Consider the following 25,831-nt stretch of genomic DNA (forward strand, 5'->3'; position numbering starts at 1 on the left):
GGACGTGAGCCCCATACCGGGGTTCGTTTGAAGCGCCCTTGGGCCCCGCACACGAGTGGGGTGTTTATGGCGCGCGCCCAGTCTGCCTTGGGTGCTCACCATCCCTGTCGCAGAAACTGCCACTAGTCCCCGGTGTACTCTGACCACTGGCCATGTCGGGGACTCACTCGCTTCCCATTCAGCTCTGGATCAGGAGCTGGCCCCTTGTCTGAATTCTGCATCCTCAAAATGACCTGGCCCTATGGCTGTCAAAATCCTCACAGTGTCAGGAGCCCAGAGTGAACTGGAAGCCGACTTTCCCACAGATTTTTCCTCAAAATGCAATGGTTGTTCCCTAGCCCCTAACCCCCAACACTTTTCTCCCCCAGTCCCTTGATCCAGTTAGGATCTTCTTCTGTGGTGTTGTGCTCATCTGGCTTGCCTTCTCTACAGCTCCTGTCAGCGGACTTTGGTGGGCTGGCAGGACTGGGGGTGGGAAGCTGCTGCCAACCTTGACGGAAAGACGGCCCCACTCCCACTCCCGAGGCCAGAGCCAGGTCCATGCATCCCCTCATCACGTAGGGAAGACTCTAAGCCCACAGTCATTTCAGGGAAGTAAAATGCTGGCCCTGGGGTCCTTGGCTGGACCAAAGTGAGAGACTTCGAGGGGTGTGCCCGGTGTACACCTCTGCTGCCTTATGTTCCTGCTCTCCTGTTAGCTTTGGCACTCATATGCTCCTGGAGGCTACAACAAGAACCAGTGTCACTACACTCTTGCCTCTCTGTCCCCTCCCCTCTTCCCCTCCCTCCCATACCCTCAGCTAGGGCAGTCCTTGCTCCTGCAGTGTGTTCATTTTAACGAGGCCCCGGTGAGGAAATCCTTTCCCTGCAAGGCCGGGCTGGGCTCATGGCCCTGTTATAAGAGCATGTGGAGGCCAGGCCCTTTGCTCAGCAGACTCAGGGGCTCTGTTTTAGCCAACTGGAAATGGCCGGCCTGGGGTGCTAGCCCCCAAGTGTGAGCCTCATGCTAGTCTCAGGAAATGCAACCTTTTCCGGGCAGATCCAGTGGAGCCCGGGAGGTCACTGCCTTGCCCCTGGCCTGTGGGCTACAGGTCTCCAGGATACTCCAGGCCGCCCGCCCCTCCGGCTCCACTCGGAGCTGGCATTGCTGAACGTCGGCATCCCAGGAAACAGACCGCTCAGGCCGCTGCCTTCAGCTGGGAAAGACTGTTGCCTCCAGGTCATACGCGGCACTTTGTCTCCTTCCTCCCAATGTGAATGCAGCCCAAGGTAGAAGAGGAGCCTGAGAGGACCCTGAAAGCGCACGAGAGAGCTGGCTAGGTAGAGCTCCAGGTCTGGCTTCTGAGATTCAAGCAGCTGTGGTCGCTGCGGGCCGTGGCTGCTCCGAGCTCCGGGCCCAGAAGGCCGCACCACCGCTAGCGCGGAGCTCCAGCCACTTCAACCTCGGCGCCCCACGGTGACCGGGCCTTGAGGACTGAGCATCAGGGTGCCAAGGCGGATGGAGAGAAAAAGAGAGAGATAGAAGGAGAGACGGACAGAGGGAGAGAAAAGAGAGAGAGAAACAGGAGGGGAGAGAGCATAAGAAAGCCAGTTCTCTCCAGCCTGACAGGGTCTTGAAGCTGCAGCAGCGGCTTAGAGGAATCAAGACCGAGAGATAACTCTCCTTCGCTCTTCGCATGCTCCTGCGCCCAAGGCCAAGGCAAATTCTCTACCTGCTAGGCCCATGAGGCAGACGAACCTGAATGCAGAAAAGCTTCAGAGCACCGCAGTCAATGGCCCTATCTTTAGCTTTCTGGATCTGCCTGGTTCTTACCCTGCTCACCAGATGGGTGGAACTGGCTGGGACTGTTGCCCTTAGCAATGCCACCTGGAAATGCCACAGAGCTGGGGACTGCCTAGGAAGGAAGCTTTGCTCTTCAGCACTGCCCAGGCCTCTCAGAAAAGCTGTGTCATTTGGGAAGTGGGTCGCAAGAGCATCGAGGTTTCCTCTTGGATAATGAGCCATAGCAGGTCAGTGGGCCAGGACTTGGGCCTAGAGTCATGCCTCTCCAGGCTAAATGCAGAAAGCAGCTTCCCAGGCCAACATCTGGGAAGGTCCAGTATATGTTTGAGATAGTGGAGGCTATACAAATAAAGTAAAATACAATGATCTTAACTTATCTTTCCTAACCTTTTAGGGAGTCACGACCCTTCTGGAAAATCTAAGTAAGTTTTGACTCATTCTGTGAAAAATGCATATCGGTATAGTCCCACAGTTTGACCCATCATTTCGAAGGAGTTCACACACCCCTCAGTCTTTTCCTTAGGTCCTCCAGAGTCCCCCAGTCTCCTGGGACTTGGGGGCCCTGCCAATTTGGCTGGTAAGACAAGCTGGGTGCCCTGCGGCAGACAGCTCAGGTCAGGGCCCTGTAGGGCAGCCAAATGGGCTTCTAGGCTGGATAGAATCCAGGGACCTGCACGTGCCAACCAAGGTTACAAAAGTCAGTTTGTACTGCGTCTGCTACAAAAGGCTGCCTCAGCCGAAGAGTAGAGGAGCTGGAAGGCCTGCTATGGGCCTCGCAGGACGTGGCATTGGCACTTGGGTCTTCAGTGACCTTTTTGTGGTGAGCCAGATGTGTTTCTTTAGCATGACTTTTCCCCCTTGTAATAAACCAAACGGGATGTTGGGCTTGAGCTCTTTCTTGCTTTTAAAAAGAGTATGTAAGCTCTTGTATGGCAGCCCCTCTCTGGCCCAGGACTGCCTTCCAACTCCTACCAGGGCTTGCTGAGCGGGAAACACAGCGAGACACTGTCCCTGAGCCGGCTGGCTGCAGGCGGGCCTGCTGCTGCTGGTTCAAATGAGAGGATACCAACGCAGCCGAAGCTCAAGTTAAACGCCTCCCTGGCCCTCTCTGTTGGTCTCCTAGCCCCCAGCATCCCCGACCGATCCCCAAGGCTCCCATGCTCTCTAGACTTTAACACTGAAGTGTTCGGTTTCTCAATAAAATATTCCAGTTATTGAGCGCTTAGGCTTTCCTGAGATTCCCTACCCCAAGAGATTAAGAAAGCGATTCAATTGTAGTGTGGGTCGGCTTCCAAGCACTTTTCCTCCCTCGTGCTCGTTTGCCTTCTTTCTTTTTTGCCATTCTTCCCAGCTACTAAATTTCTCCCTCTCCCTCAGGGTACCTTTGACCTAAATCTTCAGTGCCTGCTTGCCTCAACCAGGCCTTATGCAGCGGTTACACAGTCACCTCCAGAGCCCATGTTTAATTTAGGAGGAAATACTGCCCATTTCTACCTGGGTAATAGCCCGCCAGCCCTATGGGGCCAAAATAAACACCAGGCCCATGGATTAAGGCCTTCGGCAAGGATTAGGCTGCAGTTCACTAGGTACTCCTTCTGAGTAGGCCCTTGTAAGCAATGAGAAATAAACTATTATGAAAAACAAGTTCCTAAAGAAAAAATACCAGGTCCTGAGATCGAAACTGCTGGTAAACAATTTGTGTCTGGAGGGCACTCTCAATGCTTTCAAGGCTCTGAATTATCCAGCGGTGGAGTTGGGCTGCAGCCCCACAGAAGAAAAATAAAGTCTGCTTTTACATATCTGGCTTTAGCAGAAAAAAATTTAAAAAATCAGAGCTTCTCAGATCCATGCATTTATGCATAGTTAGAAAATTTTTCCACAAGCAGTGACGTTCTTTTCTGATTCATCTTTAAGAATGTCAACATTTTCAGGGATATTTGACGCGTCTGTTTTGAATCTATCAGGTGCAGTCTATTACTAAACAACATACTTTTAAAGTTTTTCTAAATCCAACCATTGAGATGGCTCCACCCCTGTTAGGGAAGTGTTGGGGCCTTTTCACACACCCTTTGAATTGTAATATTCTTAGTTTTGTTCATAACAAACTGCCTCTTGCCTTAGAACTGGAGGCAGCTCGGGCATTGTAGGGCGGGCTCCCGCTGCAGAGAGCAGCTCACTGGGTGAGCGCTCATTTCTTGCCTTGTTGCTTTGCTCCGGCATAGTTTGGGAGCCAGCTTTCAGCAAAGACTAACTATGATAGGCAAAATTTACACAACAGGGAGTGCCTACTTTCTCTGGGATTCCCCCCACTCACCATACACTGTATATTTGGGAAAAGAAAAAGATGTGGGAAACTAATGGAAAAATAGTATTAAAAAATAAATATAGGAGAAAGAGGGAATTTGAATCGGCCCTCCAAAATGTAAGTGAATTTTTATCATTTAAAATGTGTTTGATGACAACCCCGATGGAGTGATTGCTCCGTCAAAATTTATCCTTGGCCCCAGCTTTTTAAAAAAAGTGTTAGTATTTACCAATACATTTTTGCATATTTGCAAAATATCTTTTACAAAAGATCTAATTTTCACATGTAAGAAATTGCTGCAAAATCGCGGGATTTATAACAGCGTACTCCAAGTATGCAGTACAGAGACTGGTCTGGCACTCTCAAAAATCACATGCGACTTCTCCGAATTGGCCTTCTTCGGAACAAAGGTTTTCTCCAAGCTACTGGGCAGACCTAGAGATGCACCTAGTGGGAAACCAGTGACCTCCAGGACGTCTGCCCCTGGGAATGTGCTCGCCTTACCGGCCGCAGACTTCTACCACCCCATTGTTTAGAATGGAAACTTTCTGTTTTCCTCAACCCCCGATCATCTCTCTCTTTTTTTTTCCCCTCCCACAGCCCCCTATCCCAGCACAGCTGGAACCCTTTCGCCTAGATACCTCTCATCCCTAGCCCATTCTATTCTGAATATTTCTACAAAAATCGAACGATTCGCCTTGGGTGAAATGCTAGCGCAAGGAAATAAAATCCTCAACTTTTCTACTTAGGCCTCCCCCTGCTTTCCAAACTTCGGGAGCAATGGGGTGGGGGCTCCCTACCGCATCACCCCACAAACCCAGCCACGTTCCCGAGAACCCTGCTTAGACATCGGCCACCTTCCCACTCGCGCCCCACCAGACTGAAATTGCTAAACTTGTGGCCTCTTACCTTGACACATTTCCGAAATCACTGCCAAGGGGCAGCTGGCTTCTCCGCGCGGCGACGCTCGCGAGGCCTAGCGAATGCGCGTTGCTTTAAATTACAATACTAACCACTTCTTGAGGGTGAGCCCCCTTTTTCTGATACGAAGGGGAGCGGGACAAGTGAAATAATGTACCGTGCTGCTCTTAGTATCAGAAACGAACAAAGGCCAAGAATCACGCTGGGGTTCCCGGCTCCCCGGCGGCTTTGACATTGATCGGAAGTGCGCCATCTCGTGGCGGCTGCGCGCCTAGGTTGGGCCGGAGCTCCAGCTCCGAGCCGAGAGAGGGAAACCGGCTTCGGGCAGAGAGGGAGAGAGGAGAGGATGTGCCCAGCCCGCAGCTATTGAGATCTCATTTTTACATCTAAGAAATCGCTGCAAAACCCCAGCCGGGTTTATAGTGGCGCATTCCAAATATGCAAATTCGCCGGCCCCAGACGGGTTTACGACCATATTGTCACAGCCATCGGAGGATGGGCTTTTATAGGGCTCAGAAATCAAACCCGCGCCCGCCCGCCGCCCGCCCGCCGCCCGCCCGCGAGCAGTCCTCCTGACTAGACTCTCTCTAGCAACTTGAGAGACTTTGGTTAATCTTTAACCATCCCAAAGGAAGTCTTTCCCTAAACCCAGGCTTCCCAGCCCGCCCCCTCCCTGCCCCCCAGGAGGGCCCTTGTTCGTCTCTGTGTGTCTGCCTATCAACCTAGACATTCATCTCGGGGTCTGTCCCACTCCCCTTTAGCTTGATTTCCCCAGTCGCGCCAGTTAGACAAACACACAAACAAATAAACAGAGTGGGGTCTGGGGCCTCTCTCCAAATGCGACCCTATCTGCTGCTCTGGCCCTGCCTGGGTGGCTGAAGAGAGGGTGGAGTGGGCAACAAAGGGCTCTGTCCTTTCAGCCCTTCTCCTCAAGGTTATGGGTGATGTCCAATTTTAAGGCAGAAGTTCAAAGGCAGCAAACAAAGAGGAAACCGGCATCCTTTTTTTTTTCTTTTTTCCCAAAGGGAAAAAGCAGCCTCAGCTGGGAGCTGGGGAAAAAGCACCCTTAGAGGCTCCTGGGAGTCTGCTCTGCCTTGGAACCCAGACCGGGCTTGAAGAAGCCTCCAGGGGCCCCCGGACGGTCCCATTGTAGGCCTAGCGGTCCTGAGGTGAGCGAGGGCAGCCTGGGGTCTGACCTGTTGGCCACCTCAGGCCCCAAGGCCCTCTCCAGGGCTGAGGTCAGTCTGAGGGGATAAAGTCCATTATTCCAGGCCCTGAGATACCCCATCCCCAGGTCCCCACTTCCCACAAGGACATAGCCAACCACCTTGGCTTCCTAAGCCTGGCTTCTATTGTAGCCAATTCCTGACTTAGTCACCTTCTCACCCTTTCAGGGGCCGGATAACTTGCCCCTCAACTAGGTAGGGCGTTTTTTTTGGGGGGGTGGGGGAGGGGGGCAGACATTTGGCAGTAAAAGGCGATCAGGGAGAGGAATGTCACACCAGGATACTCCAATTTCCACCGTCTTTATTTTCCTTGTGCCCAGTTGCCTGTATACATGCTGCAACACACACGGTGGGTAAGAACCAGAATTGAGGACAGGCCAACACTCCCAGTACAAATGGAGCCAATAGACATTTCTTAATACAGGGAGGCAAAGGAGATTCAATGGGAGGGTGCCTGGCTTTCCCAGATGAGATCCCCAGTCTGGGCAGGCCGACTGCCTCTGAGCATTTCCCTAACACTTTCCAAATGTTGCAAGAGATTAAAAAGACCATTCTCAATACCTTTTCCACCCCCTCCAACACCCCAAAGGAAATCAACTAATGGCAAAAAAAGAGAAAGAAAGAAAGAAAGAAAGAAAGAAAGAAAGAAAGAAAGAAAGAAAGAAAGAAAGAAAGAAAGAAAGAAAGAAAGAAAGGAAGGAAGGAAGGAAGGAAGGAAGGAAGGAAGGAAGGAAGGAAGGAAGGAAGGAAAACAAAATTGGTTATGGTTTCTTTATTTACAAGTTTTTTGAACACCATCCCTGTATGAAGCATACATTCAAATATTCTTAGCAGTGAGCGAGTTTAACCATGGAACACTGTAAACAGATAGAGCCTTTAAATATTTTCATCATCTCTTTTCCCCTCTACATTGCATCTTTTAAAATTCGCTTTGGTTCCTTCAGGGAAATATATATATATAATATAATATTTATCTTTTAAAATAATTCCACCTCACTCTCAGGCTCTTGGAAGGTCACCAGAAGCTTCCAAGCTCAGTTCAGGAGCCAATGAGGGTAGAGTGTGGTGCTGGAACCCGGTGTTTTGGGGGACTCAAGGCCCTCATAGCCAAAGCTGGAGACCTGCTGGCCAGGCCTGCTGCTCTGCAGCCAGACACTGAGCAAATCCAAGCTTCATTACATGTGGTGGAGAGTTTGCCAAACTGCCGCACTCCACAGCCATTTCCTGCAGAGATCTCAGGGGCCAGTGGCCTGGCCGCAGCTTCTTGGCTTTTCCATATCTCCCACCTCAGGGAATAGTCCACTCTGCGACGAGGCTTTGGGCCTGAGTGGTAGGCTGAAACCAAGACCCTCATTTGGTAGAAAGAAAAGCCAGGTGGGCTGTAGGAGGCGGTGGCTAGGAACTCAGGGCTGGATAAGTGTAGTGGGTGGCTAGGAGGAGTGGAAAGACACTGACACCACCTGGAATCACAGATTTCTTTTCCCACAAGGATTTGCAGCCCTCTTCCACCTCATAGCCACCTCTAAGTCCAGCCGCCGCCGTTCACATTGGCTTTGGAAAGCAGCCTCATTCTGGGCACCTAGTAATCCTACCCCTTCCTCCTGCCCCTGTCCCCAAGCTGAACTGGTCTTGGAGAGCACACAGCTTTTTGACTCAGGGGTCCTGGGGGTGGGTAGGCTCCCAGTAGAGGGAGGATGTGGAGGGGTTAGCCTCCAGGGGGTCTGGCAGGGGGCCCAGTCCCCAGTGGAGACCACACCCAGCCCGCAGCTCTGCAGGCTCCAAGAGTGAACCACCAGGGGTCCCAAACCTGTCATTCTAGCTGATACACAGCTCTCAGAATCCAATGATTATTAGGAATCTTAACCACTGAGATCTTAATCAAGAGAGTCCCAGGCCGCCTCGTGTGGGGCTATCTCCATGCATCCCTCTCTTGCACACCTCTTTTCAAAAGTCACCATGTGGCTTGACCTTGTCAAGGGCAAAATCTGCATATTATCTCATGTGTATGAAGCCCCCCACCCAATTCCAGCCGCTGGAGCCTTAGAGGAGTGGATTCGCTGAGTAGTACTGTAAACGGTCTCTGTTAATTTTTTTTTCCTTCATTCTCCTGTTCTGAAACCAGATTTTGACTTGACGATCAGTGAGGTTGAGCATGCGGGACAGTTGCAGGCGCTTCTCTTTGTTGATGTAGACGCTGAAGAAGAACTCTCGCTCCAGCTCTCGGATCTGGTACTTTGTATAGGGGCAGCGCTTTTTGCGGGTGCGTTGGCCACCTGTGAAGGGAGAAAAGGCAGGGGGTGAGTCCGGTGTGGGGCTGCAATCCACCCCAGAGCCCATAGCTGAGGAGAAGGGCTGCCACAGGGACTGGTGGTCCAGCCCAAGCCCCGTCAAAGTCTCCCCAGGCCCCTGCCTTTAACTCTATGACTGCATGCTTGGAACCGTCGCAGTTGGAGGCTCAGCCACAGATAAAAGCCAGCTCCCTAGATAGGCCCCCGGGGAAGCTGCTCCCGCTGCCCCTAGAACAGAAAGGAGGGCTTCGCACAGCAACAGGCGAGTTTGCGCTGCCTAAGCCTCTTTGAAAGCAGCCGAGTGGGGGTTGCCGGCTGCCTCTAGCCGGCCAGACTAAACAAACAGCCGCCTGCGGACATTTCACCTTCCAGCACCTGGGCTGCCCCTTCCCAAGGCAGTAAAGGCGGCTCCAGTCCCAATCTTTCCAGGCTGCGGCCAAGACTGGGCAGTCGTTAACATCTGCGGCGGCTGCCGGGTCTTTGTCAGCCTGAGTCCTGGCCACCAGCTCCTGCCTCCCCAGCCAGCCTCCCGGCTCCCCCGAGGTGGGGAGGTGGCAGCGGAAGCCCCCTACCCCAGGCCTTCGCTGAGCACCACGGACACACGGTCACCCTGCACACGGCAGAGCAGTGGCGCTATCTTAGGTGGGGTGAAGGCAAAGGGGGCTTTCCGAAGCTGCGGGCAGGCTCTATTGATCCCCCTTAAAAAAAAAAAAAAGAAAAGAAAAGAAAAAAAAAGACCTACAAGACAAGAAAAAAAATCGCTTTTGACAGATTGAATAACAATTGTGAATAACATGCAGTTGGGCAGAAGGAGGCACGTAATTGCCACCACGCCAGAGGAAAATGGCTTCCTTTGGACAAAAAGGCCAACTTTGGGTTAATTTGTTTCTTTTAATATATTGCTGGAGCTAAGCGGGCTATTTTATCTGTTAAACGCGCTCCTAGCGCCGTCGTTAAACAGCGACGCCTTTGAATCCCGGCCGGACTGGAGTCCCGGCGCAACACATGGCTTTTATAAAAATCTCCGGATTACCTTGCTATCAAAGGCTCCCGAAGCCCTTGCAGGGGGAATTTACAGGCGCCCACCTCTGGCTCCCCAGCCCGGAGCTGGCCCCGAGCGGGGTCGAGCTGCCGGGCTTGGGAGCTGAGAAGGGAAAAAAGCGAAAAGAGGAGTTGTTTTTTTTTTTTTGCAGACATGCCTTGGCCGGTGGGTATTTCACGGCCAATTTCAGCACTCGCCACGTGATCCCGCCTTTTATAACAAAGTTTTGTTGGGGGAAACCTAAAGGCCCTTCATAAACCTTATATGCTTATAAAACAGCATATAAAAATTTAACAGCGGTGCTGCGCTAGATTTCCAACTCCCCTTTCATAAAGCGCAGGGCGCTGCCTTTATACGTACTGGAGCCGCCGGCCTTGTCCTCAGTGTGGCCGGAAGACGACTCTGGGCTGCTGCTGCTCTCGGGGCGCCGCCGCCGCTCTTTCTCCTCCGCCGCCGCCGCCGTCTCCCGGCAGCCGCCGCCGCCGCTGTCCGAACTTGAAGTTGCCGGCGCGCCCGTGGCTGCCGCCGCCGCGGAGGTCGCCGTGGCCGCCGGGGGCCCCTTCTCGGCGCTCTTGTCCCCGGGGTAGTCGGAGGAGGCGAGGTTTTCCGGGGTGCCGTAGGCTGTCTCGAAAAACTGGTCGAAAGCCTGTGGCAGGACGCCGTTCCTGCCCACGGTGCTATAGAAATTGGACGAGACGGCGGGGGTGGGGTGGTGGTAGACGTTGGCGGAGCTCTTGGCCAGCACGTCGCCAGGCACGCCGGCCGCGCTGGGCGCCTGCAGGCAGTCTCTGTGCACGAGCTCCTCCGCGGAGTAGCAGTGGGCCAGATTGCCGCGGGGGTGCCATTTAGTGGCGGGCTCAATGGCGTACTCTCTGAAGGTCACTTCGCGCACGGGTTGGACCTGGGGCAGGTTGGAGGAGTAGGAGTATGTCATTGGGCGCGAAGACGGGGTCTGGGGCAGAAAAGAAGGGAGGCTGGAGAAATCTGGACCCGAGACGTAGTAAGTACAACTTGGCAAATACATGTTAGAGGAGCAGGGACCACGCTCATCAAAATCCATCATTGGGCTACCTTGGGCTCTCCGCAGTAGCCGAGCTTAACATGATTCTCCACTGCAGCTGCCTCTTTGAAGCGGATCCGTGAAGTAGAAATTTGGAGACGTAAGCTGACGTGGAAATCTATCCCCATCCTTAGCAGGGAGGTGCTGGTCATGTGACCCGATGTTGAAATTGACAAGCTGCGAGCTAGTCCGGGCCTTTTTTTCCCCCCCCTTTCCTTTTTTTTTTTTTTTTTCCCCTCCCCTCCCCTCCCTCCCGGCTTCCTTTCTTTGTAGCCACCTCAGGGGAAGCAACAGATCGTCACTCGGTGTTCTCACCGAAAGCACGTAATCGCCGGTGTAACTCATGTTCGCTGGGGGCCTCCCGGCGCGCGGAGAGGCTGGGGTGCGCCCCCATGCAGCATGCTTGTGCTCAATTGCAGGGTCCTGGTTCTCGAGTGTGCAGAGGGCGGTGAGAGCTCAACTCTCGTGCCCACCTCCCACCCGCAGCTCTCCGGGTGGGTGAGGGGTGCCCTGGACTGGGGATAGCCAGGTGGGAGCCCGTCGCTGTGTGGCTTGTGGTCTCGGAGTCTGTTCTCCTGGAGGCTCGCATTTGCACCCAGTTCTTCGCAGTCCCCCTCCCATAGACTTGCTCTGGGAAGCGCCTCTGCCTCCGACCCTAGCCGGCACCCCTTCGGGGCCAGAGTTTGAAGCCGTGGATGTGCCTGCCTCATGGCTTGTCCGATTTGCACGGTGACTTGATTACACTCTCTCATTCATGGTCACTTCCGAAGCGCTTTAGTGCCTTCCGTCCCTAAACCGCCCACAGCCAGAACGGCTTCTCCCCGCGGTTTGTCACTGATCCGCAGGGCCCGGAAGGGCCTTCGTCTTACCCGGGATCCACCTCTCCCCTCATCTTCCCTGCCTGCCTCCTCATCCCACCTTCTGTCCTTGGAGAAACCCCCTCCTCCTCGCTGCCTGCCGGGCTTCGGAGTGACTCGGCAGAGACAGAAGCACAGGGGCTGCCCCGCTGCTCACCGGTCCACCCATCTGCCTGGTCTTCTGGAGCTGAGGACGCGGGAAACCATGCAATTGAGGCAACCCTTGGGCTGCTTTAGAGGCGCTGACATCCGAGGAGCCTTCTCCTGGGTATGCTGCATCTTCGTGGGGGGCCCACCAGGCTGCTTGCAGAGCTCCAGGGGTGTGGGGAGAATGGGGGTGGAAAGGACGGGCTGAGGGCCAAGGAGAGGTGGCTGAGAAAGGGGTAACTCGCCTACTCTCCTGCTCTCCTTCTCTCTTTCCTTGCAATGTGTGAGAGTGAAAGCAAGGGATGTGCAGGGCAAAAACTCAGAGAGCTCTGTGCCTTTCCTACTATTCATTCCACAGAAGGAATACAATGCCAGAGAAAGGAGAGGTGCTTCCCCAACTCCCTGCACCTGGGAAGACAGGGATGCCTTTAAAAGGCTAGGTTTGTGCTAAGGATAAAGAGAGACCATAGCAATACTCTGAGTCTAGCTTTCTTGAGAAGAGGAAAAAAATAAATTAAGAAGGTAAAATATGCTCCACAGCCTGCAGGATTGAAGGAGCAATGTTTGGAGGAAGCGAAAGAAGGGAGAGGACACAGAGCAGCCAGGCAGGGCCAGGAGCTGAGAGGGGCCCAGACCTGAGGCCTCCCAACAACTCTCTTCTTGGAAGGATCTGGAGTGTTGCTGAAGGAAAATAAAAGATATATAAAAAGATAACCTTTTGCTTTTCCCTCTCCAGGAAATAGCCAAAGGTATTTACATATTTTGGGGGAGATTTAGAGTATAAACTCTAAGATCTTTGGTATATAAGTGTCATCATCGATTTATTTATTTATTGCTGAGCTGACTGTAACTGACTCAATAACAAATCTAATCATGTATTGCACTGGAAAAGAAATATTCTCATTATGTATTTTCTCCAAATAATGGCCTACCATTGCATTTGAATACCTGCTGTAAATATCAATAATATCGAGTAATTACTCTGTAGTCGAGTAAACTAATTTACTAGCATTAATGTTTCTGTGGCTTTCCACCTCCCCCCACCACCACCTTTACAAGGATTGCTTATCACAAATCAAGCTACTTGGACACATTGGTTTAATGAACTCTTTATTCAAGATTTGCTACAAGAACTTTCATGTCCCTTGAATCCCTGAGAACTGAATTTGAAATTATTTGTGCATCTTCAGCTTGACATATTTGTCCACTGTGGCTTGTCCAGAGGGCAGCAGTGCTGTGAGTGAGAAGTTCCAATGGGAAGGAAGGTTATTGGAGAAGAGTAGCTTCAGACCTCCTAAAGCTGGGAAGCACATTTACAGAATTGCCCTGCAGTGAAAAAAACTTCTATTTCCAGCAGTGACCAACAAGGCTAAATATTTGTTTCTCCACAGCATCTCTTTTTTAGAGACAGAATATAAAAGACAGAAGGAGAGGTTTCAAACAAAGGTATTCCAGCTGTTCCCTGGCTTGATTTTGGCTAACCCAAACTCTCTCTCTGCAGCCCACCCAGTCCTCACCACCCCTACCTTCGAACAAAAGGAATGCATGAAGGGTTTCAGTGACTTTGCCATAACAAAGGCGCCACCATTGCGGGGCTCGCCCCGCCCCTGGGTGAAGGCAAACAAATTCTTGCACTTGTATTAGGGCTTTTAAGACCATAATTGAACCCGGGGGCGTCTAGGAAAACCGAAAACAGTTCTAGACAGACCTGCGGTTTTATAGCAGTTTTGGCAGTCAACTTCAGCTTGTGCCTGAACAGACGGGGCTGTGGTGGCCCGCCAGCGGGGGATGCCAGGCCACCTCCCCCAGCGGCACGCAGCCCCTCTCTTAATTAGATCGGTTTTCCCCTGGTGTCAGGGAGAGCGGTCCCGGCAGAAAGGTCGGTATTGGGGTGTGCGCTGTTCCGCATAACCATTGCCTCCCATGTCCTCCTGGAGAGCCAGACCGAGAGGGTGCTGGCAGGGCTGGATCCTATGGGTGTCCGCAGGAGACAAAGGCGAATTCCGGAATAAAAGGCTGGGGGTGAAAAAGGCGCTCCGGGAGCGGCTGGCAGGGCATTTCGGCAGGCTGCACCGAAGCCGGGTGCCCGGAGGGACTTGCAGCCTGGAAGTGGGTGTGTGGGGGCGCTGCCGTGAAGATGGATGAGGGAAAAGGCTTTTGATATCAGCAGAAGGGAAAAAGCCTGAAGTGACCGAACGCTTTTAGTTGCCCAGCAGGAATAGGAGAAGGGTACTCAGGTCCCCAAGACTGCGCAATGTCCCAGTTTTGCCCGCTCCTGCCCTCGTGTGCGGAATACGCTGGCGGTGTGAATGTGAAGGTTTCTCCAGGCAGGCGGCTGGGGTGAGGGGTGGGCGCAGCTCTGAGGATCAGACCAAATTCAGGGGAAGAAGGGAAGGCAGACCTTCAAGTCCTTGGTTTTGACTTTGCTCTGATCCTATGATTGACTCTTCCGCTTTGCAGGAGGTCCAACAGCCGAGCGTAACCCACTGGGCTCTGGGAAAGACCCGACTGAGGCTAAAGCCGCCCCGGAAGGCCAAGTCCGAGTTCCATTTCTTGAAGAGGCCGGCGCGGGTAAGGCTGTGACATTGGCCCTGGCGACTGGCTTCCCAGGAGCTGTTCTTTCTCAGGAGCTCCAGAGCTCGCGCCATCTCCAGAAAACTGTTCAGGGTGTATTTCCTTTTATCGTCAACCCAGAGCCCCACCGCGGCTAATGCAAGAGGCCAAAAAATGTTTGGAGGAAGAAAAACAAAGGCAGGAAGTGGCGGCGGCCTGACGGTGCGTGTGTGTCTGCAGAGAAGGGAGGGAGCCCGGTTCAGTCTCTTCTTGTTTTTCCAAATTTCAAGGTCCAGGCAGCCCTCTGCAAGGCCGGGCCCCATCGCTCCCCGCACGGCATTTGGAGGTGGCCACCCGGAGAGGAGAAGGCCGACGCCCGCGCCAGGCTTGTCAGGCGGAAACGGCTAACAAGGAGATTTGGTCAGCAAAACAGACCGAGCCTTTCCGAGGCTTCGTCTGATTTGGCCCGAAAGGTTGGGGAGGGGGGGCTTGCGCAGCGCCTCCGGGACCCTCCTCTCTGGGGACGACCATCCCTGAGCCTTACGCTTCGTTCCACCGCCTTTGCAGGCGGAATATCGGAATAAAGTGGGTCCAGGCGCCTCTGCCGCCTCCGCTTCTTCTTGCAGCCGGAGGGGTCCGGGAGGCAGCGGGAGGGCGCCGGCGGGCAGTGCCCAGGCGGGGTGGCCTTGAAGCCGTCGGTGCGCACCGGGCAATGCGAGGCCTTGTTACCGTGGTTGTTGTGCTGGGGGCGTTTCCAGCACAGTCATTCAAGGGACGTGAGCTGCAAGGATCGTCACTTGACAGGCAGCTTAACACCCTCTCACTCCAAGGGAGGATAGAGCTGGGTGGCCGGGAGCACCTCCACACTCCAGGCTTCTCAGCTCCAACTGACAAAGCTGCTGGGCCACCCTCTTCTCTCCTTGGGGCTAGCTTGGGAGGCAGCAGCTGCTCCTTGTCCCAGAAATCTGAGAATGCGAAGTCCCCAGTACTTGCACATGCAGGCCTTTGAATGCCCAGCATTTGTCCACAGTCTCAATGTCAATGCCAAGCTGCCCCAGTCACCACTGTCCTTCTCAAGGGGGTCCTGTCCCCCTACAGTTCCTGATCCTGCTCCTGTCCCCCCTAAAGTTCCTGTCTCCTGCCCTGCCTCCTTCCAGCCATTCTCACCTGCTGGGACTCTTCCCTACCTTTTTTGATGCCTCTGCTAGACTGAGCAAGGGCTGAGGTGCCACTGGAGGGCACCCAATACTCAGGTGCAGAGCAGAGGGGCTGTTAGGTCCCTGACTCTCCCCCAACTTCGGGCCTCCACCAGAGCCTGAACTAAGTCTCCCACCTCCTTCTTTGGAATACTCCACCCCAAGGCCCCACCAAATCTGGCTTATCTCCCTTCCTCTCCCCTCCCTTCTCTAGCCTCCTTTCTTCCCCAACACTTCCTCCTTCTCTTCTGCAGACCCAGCTGCTGCTTTTCTAGGCTGGGCAACCCAGATGGGATAGGCCTGGCAGGGGTGAGAACCCACTTGACAGACTGAATCTCACTCCCAGATGGCTACAGTTAAGTTTCTCTCTTGTTGGATTGCTTAGGGCACCATCAATATTTTGCCTCCTCCTGCTTGCCTAAGCCCTTACTTTCCTCTGCCCACAAATGTCGCACTGTTTCTAGAAAGCTACACAGAAGAGTATTTCAACCCTGGTGATCATACTGCACACAGGTGCAAGAACTGGCCGGGAGGCCCTGGGTAGAAATGGCAACAGAGCTCTTCTCCTCCATTTCAGGAATATCTCCTTCCAAATAGAAGGGTTCCTGTGGGCACCTCTGTTTTCCATGGTGAGCTGGGGAGGTGAGTTGCCCAGGAAGGCCCAGGAGATCTCCCAGTATTTGTTCTCAGGGCATGGCTTATTGCCAGATCATTGCCAATCCATCACATTTTCCAGGCGCTGCACAAAGGCAGCACTGAGGCTTCGATAAAAAATCAAGAGATCACCTCTGTCACTACCAGGTGGAGGCAGGGGTTAATTTGTCCCTTTGCTGAGATACCCACCCTCCCCCAAGGTCCCCTACACTTCCTAAAAGCTCAGAAATAGGTAGTGCCCTGAAGTTGACCTCATAATTCTGCTTGGTCTGACTGGCAGTTTCAGTCATCCTTCAAAGCCCCTAAATATCTGAAAAGGCCCATACCCTTCCCCTGGCCACTGCAGAGTGGGGCACAGGGCTCAGCTGAGGGTCTCAAGTACCCAAGCAATCTGGTTATCATTTACATTAGTGGATCCCAAACTGAAGGGAGAAGAGAAGATTTACTTCCTTTATTAACTATTTTTATTTTTATTGTTGCCAATTATTAGACTTCTTTTTCCTATAGAGTGGGAACAAATGGGGTGGGGGAGACTTTGAAGGGCGAAGCCCTAGTTCTCAGGATCTGCCTTCCACTCCCCGTGCAGCTTTGGCCCAAACGGGTTTCCCAGCAGAGTGTGTCTGAGATAAAGAAGACAAAAGGGGGTGGCCCAACCCAAAGGTTGGCTCTGGTCCTTGGGCCTCGGTCCCCACAGCCGTAGCTCACAGGAAGCCCGCATGCCACAAAGCTCCAACCTGCTTCCTAGGGCAGCTCCATTTCCACTCAGTGCTCGTGGTGGCTCACATTCCAGGCTTGAGAAGAACCATCACCCCATCCAGCCCTCCTCCCCTACACACCCTGCCAGGCATTTCTGCTACCCATTCACAGACAATTGTTTCTGCTATATATGCCCCCACAGCACAGCCCATCCATGTAGCCCTAGGGGTACAACTCAGATTTTTCGCTTCCGCGAAAAGAAATCCCTTGCACGTCCTCTTTGGTTCACCTGGAGAGACAGGCTCAGCGGCAGATCAGGCTTAAGCTAACTGTTTACCGCAGGGCCTGATGCTCTGACCTGTTGGAGGCAGGCTATGGGCAGGAGGTAAGGGGCTCTCTCCCTCGCAGAGTGCAGTGAAGGATTCTTGGGGGCTGGGAGTCAAGGGTTTTTACCTTGGAAGATTGCGCCTCACATCTCAGTGTGGATTTTAGGCAGGAGAAGAGCATCAAGGGTCTCACCAAAGGCCTGCCACGCACTACGGAGGGGCCTGGACTCAGGGACCCCAGGAGAGGCTCTCCAGCAGGGTCTTGGCTCCCCTATCCTCTTCCCCGCCAAATTGGCCCTGCTCGGCCCTATGTTACTACCAGGACCCAGAACTCCGATCCAGCCACGTCCTCTCCCCTGGGCTTGCAGGCGCTCCCTCTCGCCCCTGCTAGGCCTCAGCGGGCTCCGAAGTCTGCTGGACTGGGGCAAATGCCGCTCTTCTGGGACGGGGACACAGCCTGGGCCACCCGTGGCTGCCAGGACTCCTTTCCAACAAGGCTGGGAATGGGAGAGTTGGAAATCAAGAAAGAACCTCTGCCTCCAGTGCACGAGCCCAGAGCCCAGGCTACCAGAACCCGCTTGCAGCAAGCTAACTGCACGTCCTGTGCCTTCTTGAGACCGCGGTAGCGACCGGCCCTGACCATGGAGGCGGCCGTGGCGCTGAGGACTTGACCTTTACGGCGAGAGAGAAGGGCGCTCGCTGAGCGGCGGGGAGGGGGACTCTGCTCTCTCCAGCCTCCTCCACCCAATAGCAGTCCGCTCGACCCACGCCTGCTGCGCGCTCACCCCCTTTCCCCCTCCATTTTGTGCAGAGTCCGCAGACCCGAGGCCGGAAACAAAGCCCCCAGCCCTGCTCTCACCACCCTTCTTGCAAGCGGCTGTTGCCAACCCCCCCAGGCCAGAGGCTCAGAGCTAACGCCAAGCTCCTTAAGGCCCTCTCTCCACGGCCCTCTTCTCTCGCCTGACCCCAGCCTCCCTCAGCCAGCGCCTGGGTACCACTCTGGGTGCCAACCGGGACCTGCCGGTGCCACGGTCCCATGCGCGGGGTCCCGACCTCGGGCTGCGGGCGGCGCCGGGGCCTACAGCCCAGCGGCATGGAGCGTGGTAGAGGCGCGGGGCGCAGCGGAGCCCGAGGCTGCCTCCCGCCCGGGCGGCCGGCGCGGCCGGTGGGGTGCACAGCGTGGCCTCGCGTGCCCGGCTTGCTCTCCGCTCCCTCGGATCGCTCCCTCCCCTCGGCTCCGGGTTCAGAAAGCGGAAGTATTTGGTAGAGAAAAACACGGTTTCTTTTCAGCTCGTCTCAAAATCCCTTTTAGAGAAAATGCTCCTGTCAAGTTTTATTTCCCGTTGCAAACCACCTTCCACGCTGCCAAGAATTAAGACCGGGAGAGATTAAATACCGGATTATTCTCTTGAGGAGGGCGGGGCGGGGCGGGGAAGTGGGCACCCGCACCAAACATTCCTTGAAGTCGGCTTGTGCTGATCCAGCCGCGCCCGGGGAGTCCCGCGAAGGCCCGCGCGGCCTGCGGTGACGTCAGCCTGCACTTGCGGGACCACTCACCCGCACAGACCCGGCCCTCGCGGTTCCGCGCTGGGACCTCAGCCCGCCGTCCTACCGCAGCCCCGACCGGCCCGCGTGCCGTCTGAGGGAGGCCGGCTTTCCACCGGCCTGAACCTCCATTTTGAGTAGGGGGTTCTTGTAGAAGCGTGGAGGGTTTGGGGCCGCGCCTCAGTCCCCGAGGGGCGCGACATCAGGTAGCTCTCGGAGTTCACACCCCAGTACCTGGGGGAGGTCCTATGTCGCCGCACAACCGCCCTCAGAGGTTTGGAAATCTCTGAGACCCGTTGTAATTATTTCTGCGGGGTGGATCCGGCTCTTCAGGGCCACGAGAGCCGGGCAGAAATGAAATCAACTGTGGCAAGGCCTTGGCTGCTTTCATGGAGGAATTTTTCTGCGCCAGTGTCTTTTTTTCTTCCCTTTAAAATAAAATTAAAAATAGCAAGCACTATTCAGGCATTCATCAGAGATAGGTAGATGCACAAGGATTGAGTGGGCATTTTCATAAAGAATGAGGCCGGCTGTTACGGACCCGGCGGCCTAGCAGATGAAAACTTAATTAGCGTGCCTGTCCTAAAACCTAGGCATAAATCTCCCTCTGCCTTTTGGATAACTCTACATCTTCGCTTATGAGAAACGGGATGTGAGCAACTCGCTGCACATTTCTCTGATTCTCCAGGTCTTGGTCGGCTGACACGCATTCGATCAAGTTTAAAGGAATGCGCATAAATCAGCAAGCCCCTACCGTCTCCTTGGGAGAGGTCCGCAAATCCAGGAGGGCGCCTTTGAACCCACCGGGTCTGGGGATTAGCAGTCCAGGGCAACCTCCGTCTGGGCTTCTGAACTCGGGAATTCGCAGAGGAAGCAAGACACTGCATCTTCACCGAGCCCTCCAAACACATGCAGTAGAGTGCAATCTGCACTTACATCTATTACAAAGTGAAATCTGTGTCAACTCTCCACACACAAATGTTGCATCTGCAGCTGAATTTCGCTGCCTAGTGGTGAATTTTTAAGAAAAGATTTCAACTAGGTTGTTTTAATTTTTTTCTTTCCTTTTCTGTTATTTATTTTTAACCCACAACTTGAATGGGTGGCTTCAGCTCTGCATCAGTCACAAATAGGAGTAAAATGCACAGCGACATTTAACAATCATCCACTTAAAGTAACTAAATAAATATGACAGTACTGAGAGCAGATAGAAAAAGTAGGGTTTTTTTAAAGTCCTATTTTTATTATTTTGTATTCAGGAAGAGTTTTCTTTTTAGAAAAAAATACTTCAGTCAGGTTTTCAACAACATTATTCACAGATCAGTGGCGGATACTATTATTCCTGTTTTTCAGAGGTGGCTGGTCTCTCCTTGGACTTTTTTTTCTCTTTCAGGTTTTAGACTGATTGCTATTTGGGCATTAAAGGAGCCATCATAAATAATCCATGCCCACCTCTGGTTATCTGGTAGATCCATAGAAATTTTAAATAGAAGGAGAGTTAGGTAAGATCCATACTATCAATGACCATTTTAGAACTGGGGGAAAAAAAACCCACAACAACCCTGAAATATCTTCTGTCATTACAGTTTCAAAAACTAGAGAGAAAAAAAGAAGGCTACTACTTTACCCAGGGTTCCTGTAGTGGTGATGGCTTTCGAAAGGGGCGGTATCCCGGCTGGAGAGCTGCTGTTGGCCTCCTTCCTAGGCTCGAGGCTCAGAATATTTCTTACATCTAAAGAGAAATATCCCCCGTCAACAGAAGAGTCCCTTTTGGAGCTGTTCTTAAATACACAGTTTGATCCAGCTTTGAGGGAATTTTCCACCACTTTAAACATTTTGGGAGAAAGTTGTTACTTTGGCTTGATGGCAGCTCATTTGGAAATGGAGTACTGTTTGGAACAAGAGGTGGAGAGGTGGGTCTGAAGCAACATTATCATTTGTTTCCACAAGTGGAGTGAAAATCCTCAGGGCAGCAAAATATAATTGAATTTCTCAAGCCCTTTCGATAGGTATGTTTCAACACCAGCCTGTTTTTGAGACAGCTTTAGAGACTCTTTCCATAATTCTCATCTATAAGGAAGCTGTGAGTCCTCAGGAGAGGTTGGAGAGGTTTCCGGCAGCCACTTTTGTAACCAATCAATATTATTTTCCATAAAATGTTGAATCTGGTTCTTCCATTCACTGTTACTTTCCTCTAATATAAAGATAAAATTAGCCTGCATCTCACAATTCTGCATCCCACGGCTACTGGTTCCACCAACATTTTAATACATATGTGCATAGCATAGATTTGACAAAAACACATTATCCTATGTGTGTATTAAATATACAAACATACATATGTATTCTTTATGACTCTGAATACAGCACCTGATTGTTGTTAGAGGTCAACAGCAGATATATTATTATTATAGTTTTGATGGAAGTTGTTAATATTAAACATATTTATTTATCCTACAAATAAAATGGCAGATTCACAAGCATCAATATAAGATTGCACACCACCCTGGAGCAGTACTCAGCTCTGAGTTATCCAGGATAACTCAGATCTGTATCCAATCCTGTGGTCATTTTGTAACTATGAAATATTAAGTCCTCTTTACTGACCTCTCAAGAGGGGTTTCTTAGAATTTCTGAAACGTAACTCTAGAACTCTAGAATTAGCAAGGCATCTGAATCTTAATTTGCTGTAAAGACTCCTCAGTAGCTCTAATTAGAATGCGAGACCACATTGGAGGGTGAGGACCAGGAAAGAATGGTGATTTAAGAACACATCTTTGACTGTAACAAAAATGTACAGCTTTAAAGCAGATCTGCAGAAATCTGATGCAGAGAAAGCCACTGTGAAGACAAGTCGAACTTAGCCATTAGAGAAAAGGAACAAAGCTTCATCTTGTAAAGTACATTTTGTACCTCAACTCTAGGAATCACCTTAAATTACAATATCTTGGGTCATTAGCAATTAATGATATGATATCTGTACAGATTCTACAAATATATATACAAGCACACACAAGCACTAATATGCAAAAGTATACATGTGTACACATATGATATATATTTACATATATACAGGGACATGTATAATTTACATATATTCAAATTTGCTCCATCTGGAGCCAAATAATTGAGTACTGAATCTCTAAAGTCAAGGAGGTAAGAGCTCTTGATTCCCTGGGTTGAAAAATTACAAGGAGGCTTGTCAACGCGAGGTGGCGCCCTTGATCTACTAATCCAGCTAAGGCCAATTCATGAGCTGTCAAAAGTCAAGGTCACAAATTGTCTTTTTTCGTCAAGGTCAAGGTTTAAGGCCTTTCGTAGTCCTGTCATTTCAACAGATATCAAAACCTGCCCTCTCAGACACATGCAGACCCAACAGCACATTTTAAAATACGACAGCCTAGGCATTGCTGATACAAAACAACTGGTTTTCATTTTCCACAGGGAGCCTGGGAATCCATACTATCTCTTCCTCCTTTCTTTTCTCTCCCTTTTGGAATATCTGACACTTTAATCTCCTTGAAGCACTTATCATTTTTTAGGATTTTAGTTATGAGGGGTTTCTCCCTTTTCTTAAAAATTTGGTAGCAAAAAAAGTACTGAATAATAATAAAGAATGGTCCTTGGTTTATATAAGACAAACCTGCTCCTTTTCTTTCTGTGCAGTGCACATTTAGCATAGGAAAGAAAAGAGTATTTTCTGCAGATTTTAATGGCAGTGACTATTTTATTAACAGAATTAATACCACTACATCACTATCAACAGGTCTACGTTTTTTTTTTTTTCATTTTTAGTAGAAATATTTAAAAAGCAGGTGCACAAATACATTTTCACAGTGTGCTGAGTGTCTTTATTTACAAGATATCATTCTATAGTGAATATGAACAAAACGAATGTGCTGGTTGAAATAACTGCTTAAAAATGTGCTGTGAAGATGAATCACTAATCTTTCTAATGCAGTCTGATAAAACAATAAACATGGAAAAATACTAATCTCTTAATAGATCAAAATATAGAATGAAGACACCTAAATATTTCAGGGGAATGAATTTTCATTTTGAGTTTTCTAAAAAAGAAAAAAGAAAAATGATTTCTCCAGCAAATGTTTAGCAAATATTGTGAAATGCCAATTCAAATGAAAAAACGAATTGTGTTCAAACCGAAGTCCATCATGTTGGGATGGAAACTTTCGGGATTTCTCAAATAAAGTGAATTCTGTGGATCATCTGATGATTTAAGCATTTTCAAAAAGATACCAAATCCTTCGGAAAATAACGGATATTGGGGCAGTAAATATAGTCCAAATGCCACAAAATATGCTTGTTATAAGCAATTAAAAATTATTCTGAAAAGGACATTACCAACTCGGTTTCTCTTGTAGCCTGAAAGGTTCAGCTGGTTGGTTTTACTATACTACCAAGACAAATGATCCTTAGAAGAGTTTTCTCTCCCGTTTTCCCTTCACAGCAAATATTCCAAGATTATTATTTCAGTACCTTCTCGTTTCCCCTCTAAATCTATACATAAAATGTTTTGCAGAACATACAACAACGGTAGGAATTTCACTAAGATTTACCTGAGCGGACGCTTAACATGCAAAGGGAATGGCGACCTAAGAAGGACAAGCAGATGTTTACAATGGCCTCTTGCTTTTGTAACCAACTTCCAGATTATTACCATCTAACGCAGTGTCCTAAAATATAACGATCACATAAATACTTACAAGATTTCAGTAACTGTGTAACTTATCTGAAATTGCGTATTTTGGGGGTTGACGTTTGACATTTAACGGGCTGGGCTGGTGGGGTTGGCGAAAGAACTGGCAGTCTTTACCTTTTTTAAAGTTTTAAAACAGTTGTAGATTCCATTAAAGAGAAAGAGATCTCCTTCAGGAGAGCAAAATGCCAGTGTCTGTCTCTTTCTCTTTCCCATTCTTCAATTATTATTAAGCATTATTATCATTATCTGGGCAAAGCAACAAGTTCTGAAGCGTTTCTTCAAGTTGCCTTCTTGTTCCATTTTTAATCCATTAACTAGTGGTTTTCAGTTTGTTGATGACTTTTTTCTCTTTAACCCTCCTGTTCTGGAACCAGATTGTGACCTGCCGCTCAGAGAGATTCGTCGTGGCTGATATCCGCCTCCGTTTGTCCTTAGTAATGAATTTGTTCGTGGCGTATTCCCGTTCAAGTTCTTTTAATTGCACCTTGGTATAAGGCACGCGCTTCTTTCTCCCCCTCCTATAAGAGCTGGCATCCGAGGGATGGGAGACGACGTCTAGAAGATAAGGGAGAAGGCAAGTTACACAGGGATCGGACCCCAGCCAGGGCATAGGCGACAGCTCGATCTGAGCCACCCGCCTTGCAGCGCCCGGCTGCTCTTTGCCACGCGCTGTACAATCCGGCCTTCTGCCAAAGCCTAGAGGGTCAGTGGGGAAGGTGGTTAGTTCTGAACTGAAATGAAATCGCCCAGGGCTCCAGTGACGTCCCCAACCCGGCCATCCTGCAGGAGCAACGCGTAGGCAGTTTCGAGAGATAGCCTGGTCCAGCGGCCCACACCTTAGCGCCAAGCTCAAGGTACAACACTTCTGTGCCTGGCTCCTTTCTGGGTGCCCGTCCCAATACTCGAAGCTTCTACACTGAAGCCATTTTTGAGAGAATGAATAGGGAGGGGCAATTTGGGGAGCTGTTTTCTGGTAAATTTCTCATCCTTAAATTGGTGTGAGGGGCTGGGGAGGGCGGGGCGCAGAGGGAGAGGGAAGCTAGCCGCGGTCCCCACAAGTTCTCTCCCAGCCACCCCTCACCCAGGGAGGGCCAGGGACCAGCTCAACTCAAGGCAGTGCAGGCAGCCCCAGCCAGCCATGCTTGGGCTCCCAGGGGGTGCAGAGCCGCTAGGGCAGACCAGGAAAAGAACAGAAGGGAACCCGGGATCGCCCGGGTGCGAGCGGAGGAGAAGCTGGAGCAGAGCCGGAAGACCAGGGCTGGGAATATGTCGCCATTTACCAGGCAGAGTGGACTTCCAGAGGTGGGGAGGCTGCGCCTGCTCTTTGGGGCAGTACATTTGGCCGTTCCAGCCGTTGGGCAGAGCCCAGGGCTGGTAGCTTTCCATGGGAAGACCCAGGGGCTCGTGGCGCGACTCGCCGGGGCCCCCGAGGCCCGGCACCACTGGCATATCCAGGTAGCCAGGCATGGGCTGATGGTGGTGGTAAGGCCCGGCTGCGTAGCCCTGGTGGTAGAAGGCGAACTCCTTAGCGCGGGAGCTGAACTCCTCGGCCGCTGGGCCGGCGGTATCCATGTACTTGTCCGCGAAGGCGGCGGCGGCGGCGGCGGCCGAGGCGGGCTGCGCGCACGACTTGATGGCGTTGGGGTGCGGGCCCATGCGGGCGCACGGATAGTAGCCGCTGCCGAAGTAGCCATAGGGCAGCGCCGCGGGCCCCGACGAGCTCTGCGCCGCTGCCGAGCAGGGACTGCATTGCTTGGCGGCCTCTGCGCCCGCCGGGCCAGCCGGGCCGGGCCCTCCGGAGGACGACGCGGCGGCGGCGGCGGCGGCGGCAGCGGCAGCGGCGGCAGCAGCGGCGGCAGCCGACGGGGGCGCCTCGCCGGGGGCGCTGCTGTAGGCGGACGCGGCTCCTGGCGCCAAGGGCGCCGGGTGCGCCATCAGGTTGCGGCACTGGTTGGCCGCCGCCGCTGCCGCGGCCGCGGCCGCTGCCGCCACCGAGAAGTTGCCCCCTGCCGCCGCCGCCGCCGGATGGGGGAAGCCCCCGCCCCCGGCCCCGGCCGCCGCCGCCGCTGCCGCCGCTGCTGCAGCCGCCGCCGCCCCTTCCATGTTCTTGTTGAGCTCGTCGGCCACCAGGCCGCCGCCGTTGTCGTAGAGAAACATGACGGTGGGCTCGATCCAGCGGGGGTGGAGGAGCACGGAGGCTGTCATAGCCCGAGCCGCATGGAGAAGACCCCAGTGGCGCTGTTTTAAAAAGCCCCCAAGAAGTGAAGAGCGCGCGGCGCGGGGCCGGGGCCCGAGCAAGGGGGGCGGATCGCGCCCCGCGGGGTCGCGCCAGGCGGCCGCCCATTGGCCCGGCCCCCCCGCTCCGCCCACGGCGTATGCAAAGCGGGCGGCTCCGACTCCAGCTCTGCACGGTGCACCCGCCGTCCCCGCCGCGGCCCGCGCCATCCCCAGCGCCAGCGCCAGCCGCGCCGCCGCGCAGCATTCACCGGGGGGAGAGGCGGGGGAACGTGCG

At 52.3% G+C, this 25,831-nt stretch overlaps 2 protein-coding genes across 2 annotated transcripts; both read right to left on the bottom strand.

Moving 5' to 3' along the window:
- Nucleotides 1–6,996: 6,996 nt before the first annotated feature.
- HOXA11 (homeobox A11) lies at nt 6,997–11,717 on the bottom strand. The gene is made up of 2 exons (XM_050785460.1): nt 9,926–11,717; nt 6,997–8,508 (listed from the first exon to the last, which is right to left on the bottom strand). The coding sequence occupies exons 1-2, from the start codon at nt 10,626–10,628 to the stop codon at nt 8,276–8,278; spliced, it is 936 nt and encodes a 311-aa protein (XP_050641417.1). The 5' UTR covers nt 10,629–11,717; the 3' UTR covers nt 6,997–8,275.
- A 9,917-nt stretch (nt 11,718–21,634) lies between these two features.
- Nucleotides 21,635–25,547, bottom strand: HOXA13 (homeobox A13). The gene is made up of 2 exons (XM_050785449.1): nt 24,600–25,547; nt 21,635–23,874 (listed from the first exon to the last, which is right to left on the bottom strand). The coding sequence occupies exons 1-2, from the start codon at nt 25,522–25,524 to the stop codon at nt 23,630–23,632; spliced, it is 1,170 nt and encodes a 389-aa protein (XP_050641406.1). The 5' UTR covers nt 25,525–25,547; the 3' UTR covers nt 21,635–23,629.
- Nucleotides 25,548–25,831: the final 284 nt, after the last annotated feature.

Source organism: Macaca thibetana, chromosome 3 (genome assembly GCF_024542745.1).
Source record: "Macaca thibetana thibetana isolate TM-01 chromosome 3, ASM2454274v1, whole genome shotgun sequence".
In the NCBI taxonomy this organism is placed as follows: Eukaryota; Metazoa; Chordata; class Mammalia; order Primates; family Cercopithecidae; genus Macaca; species Macaca thibetana.

What these genes read in the sequence shown, in the direction of transcription:
- HOXA13 (XM_050785449.1), bottom strand. Translation starts at nt 25,524, where the DNA reads ATGACAGCCTCCGTGCTCCTCCACCCCCGCTGGATCGAGCCCACCGTC. An exon ending in CTGGAAGTCCACTCTGCCTG is followed by an intron (nt 23,875 to 24,599) that starts GTAAATGGCGAC and finishes CTTATCTTCTAG; the next exon opens with ACGTCGTCTCCCATCCCTCG.
- HOXA11 (XM_050785460.1), bottom strand. Translation starts at nt 10,628, where the DNA reads ATGATGGATTTTGATGAGCGTGGTCCCTGCTCCTCTAACATGTATTTG. An exon ending in GGACAAGGCCGGCGGCTCCA is followed by an intron (nt 8,509 to 9,925) that starts GTACGTATAAAG and finishes CTCCCTTCACAG; the next exon opens with GTGGCCAACGCACCCGCAAA.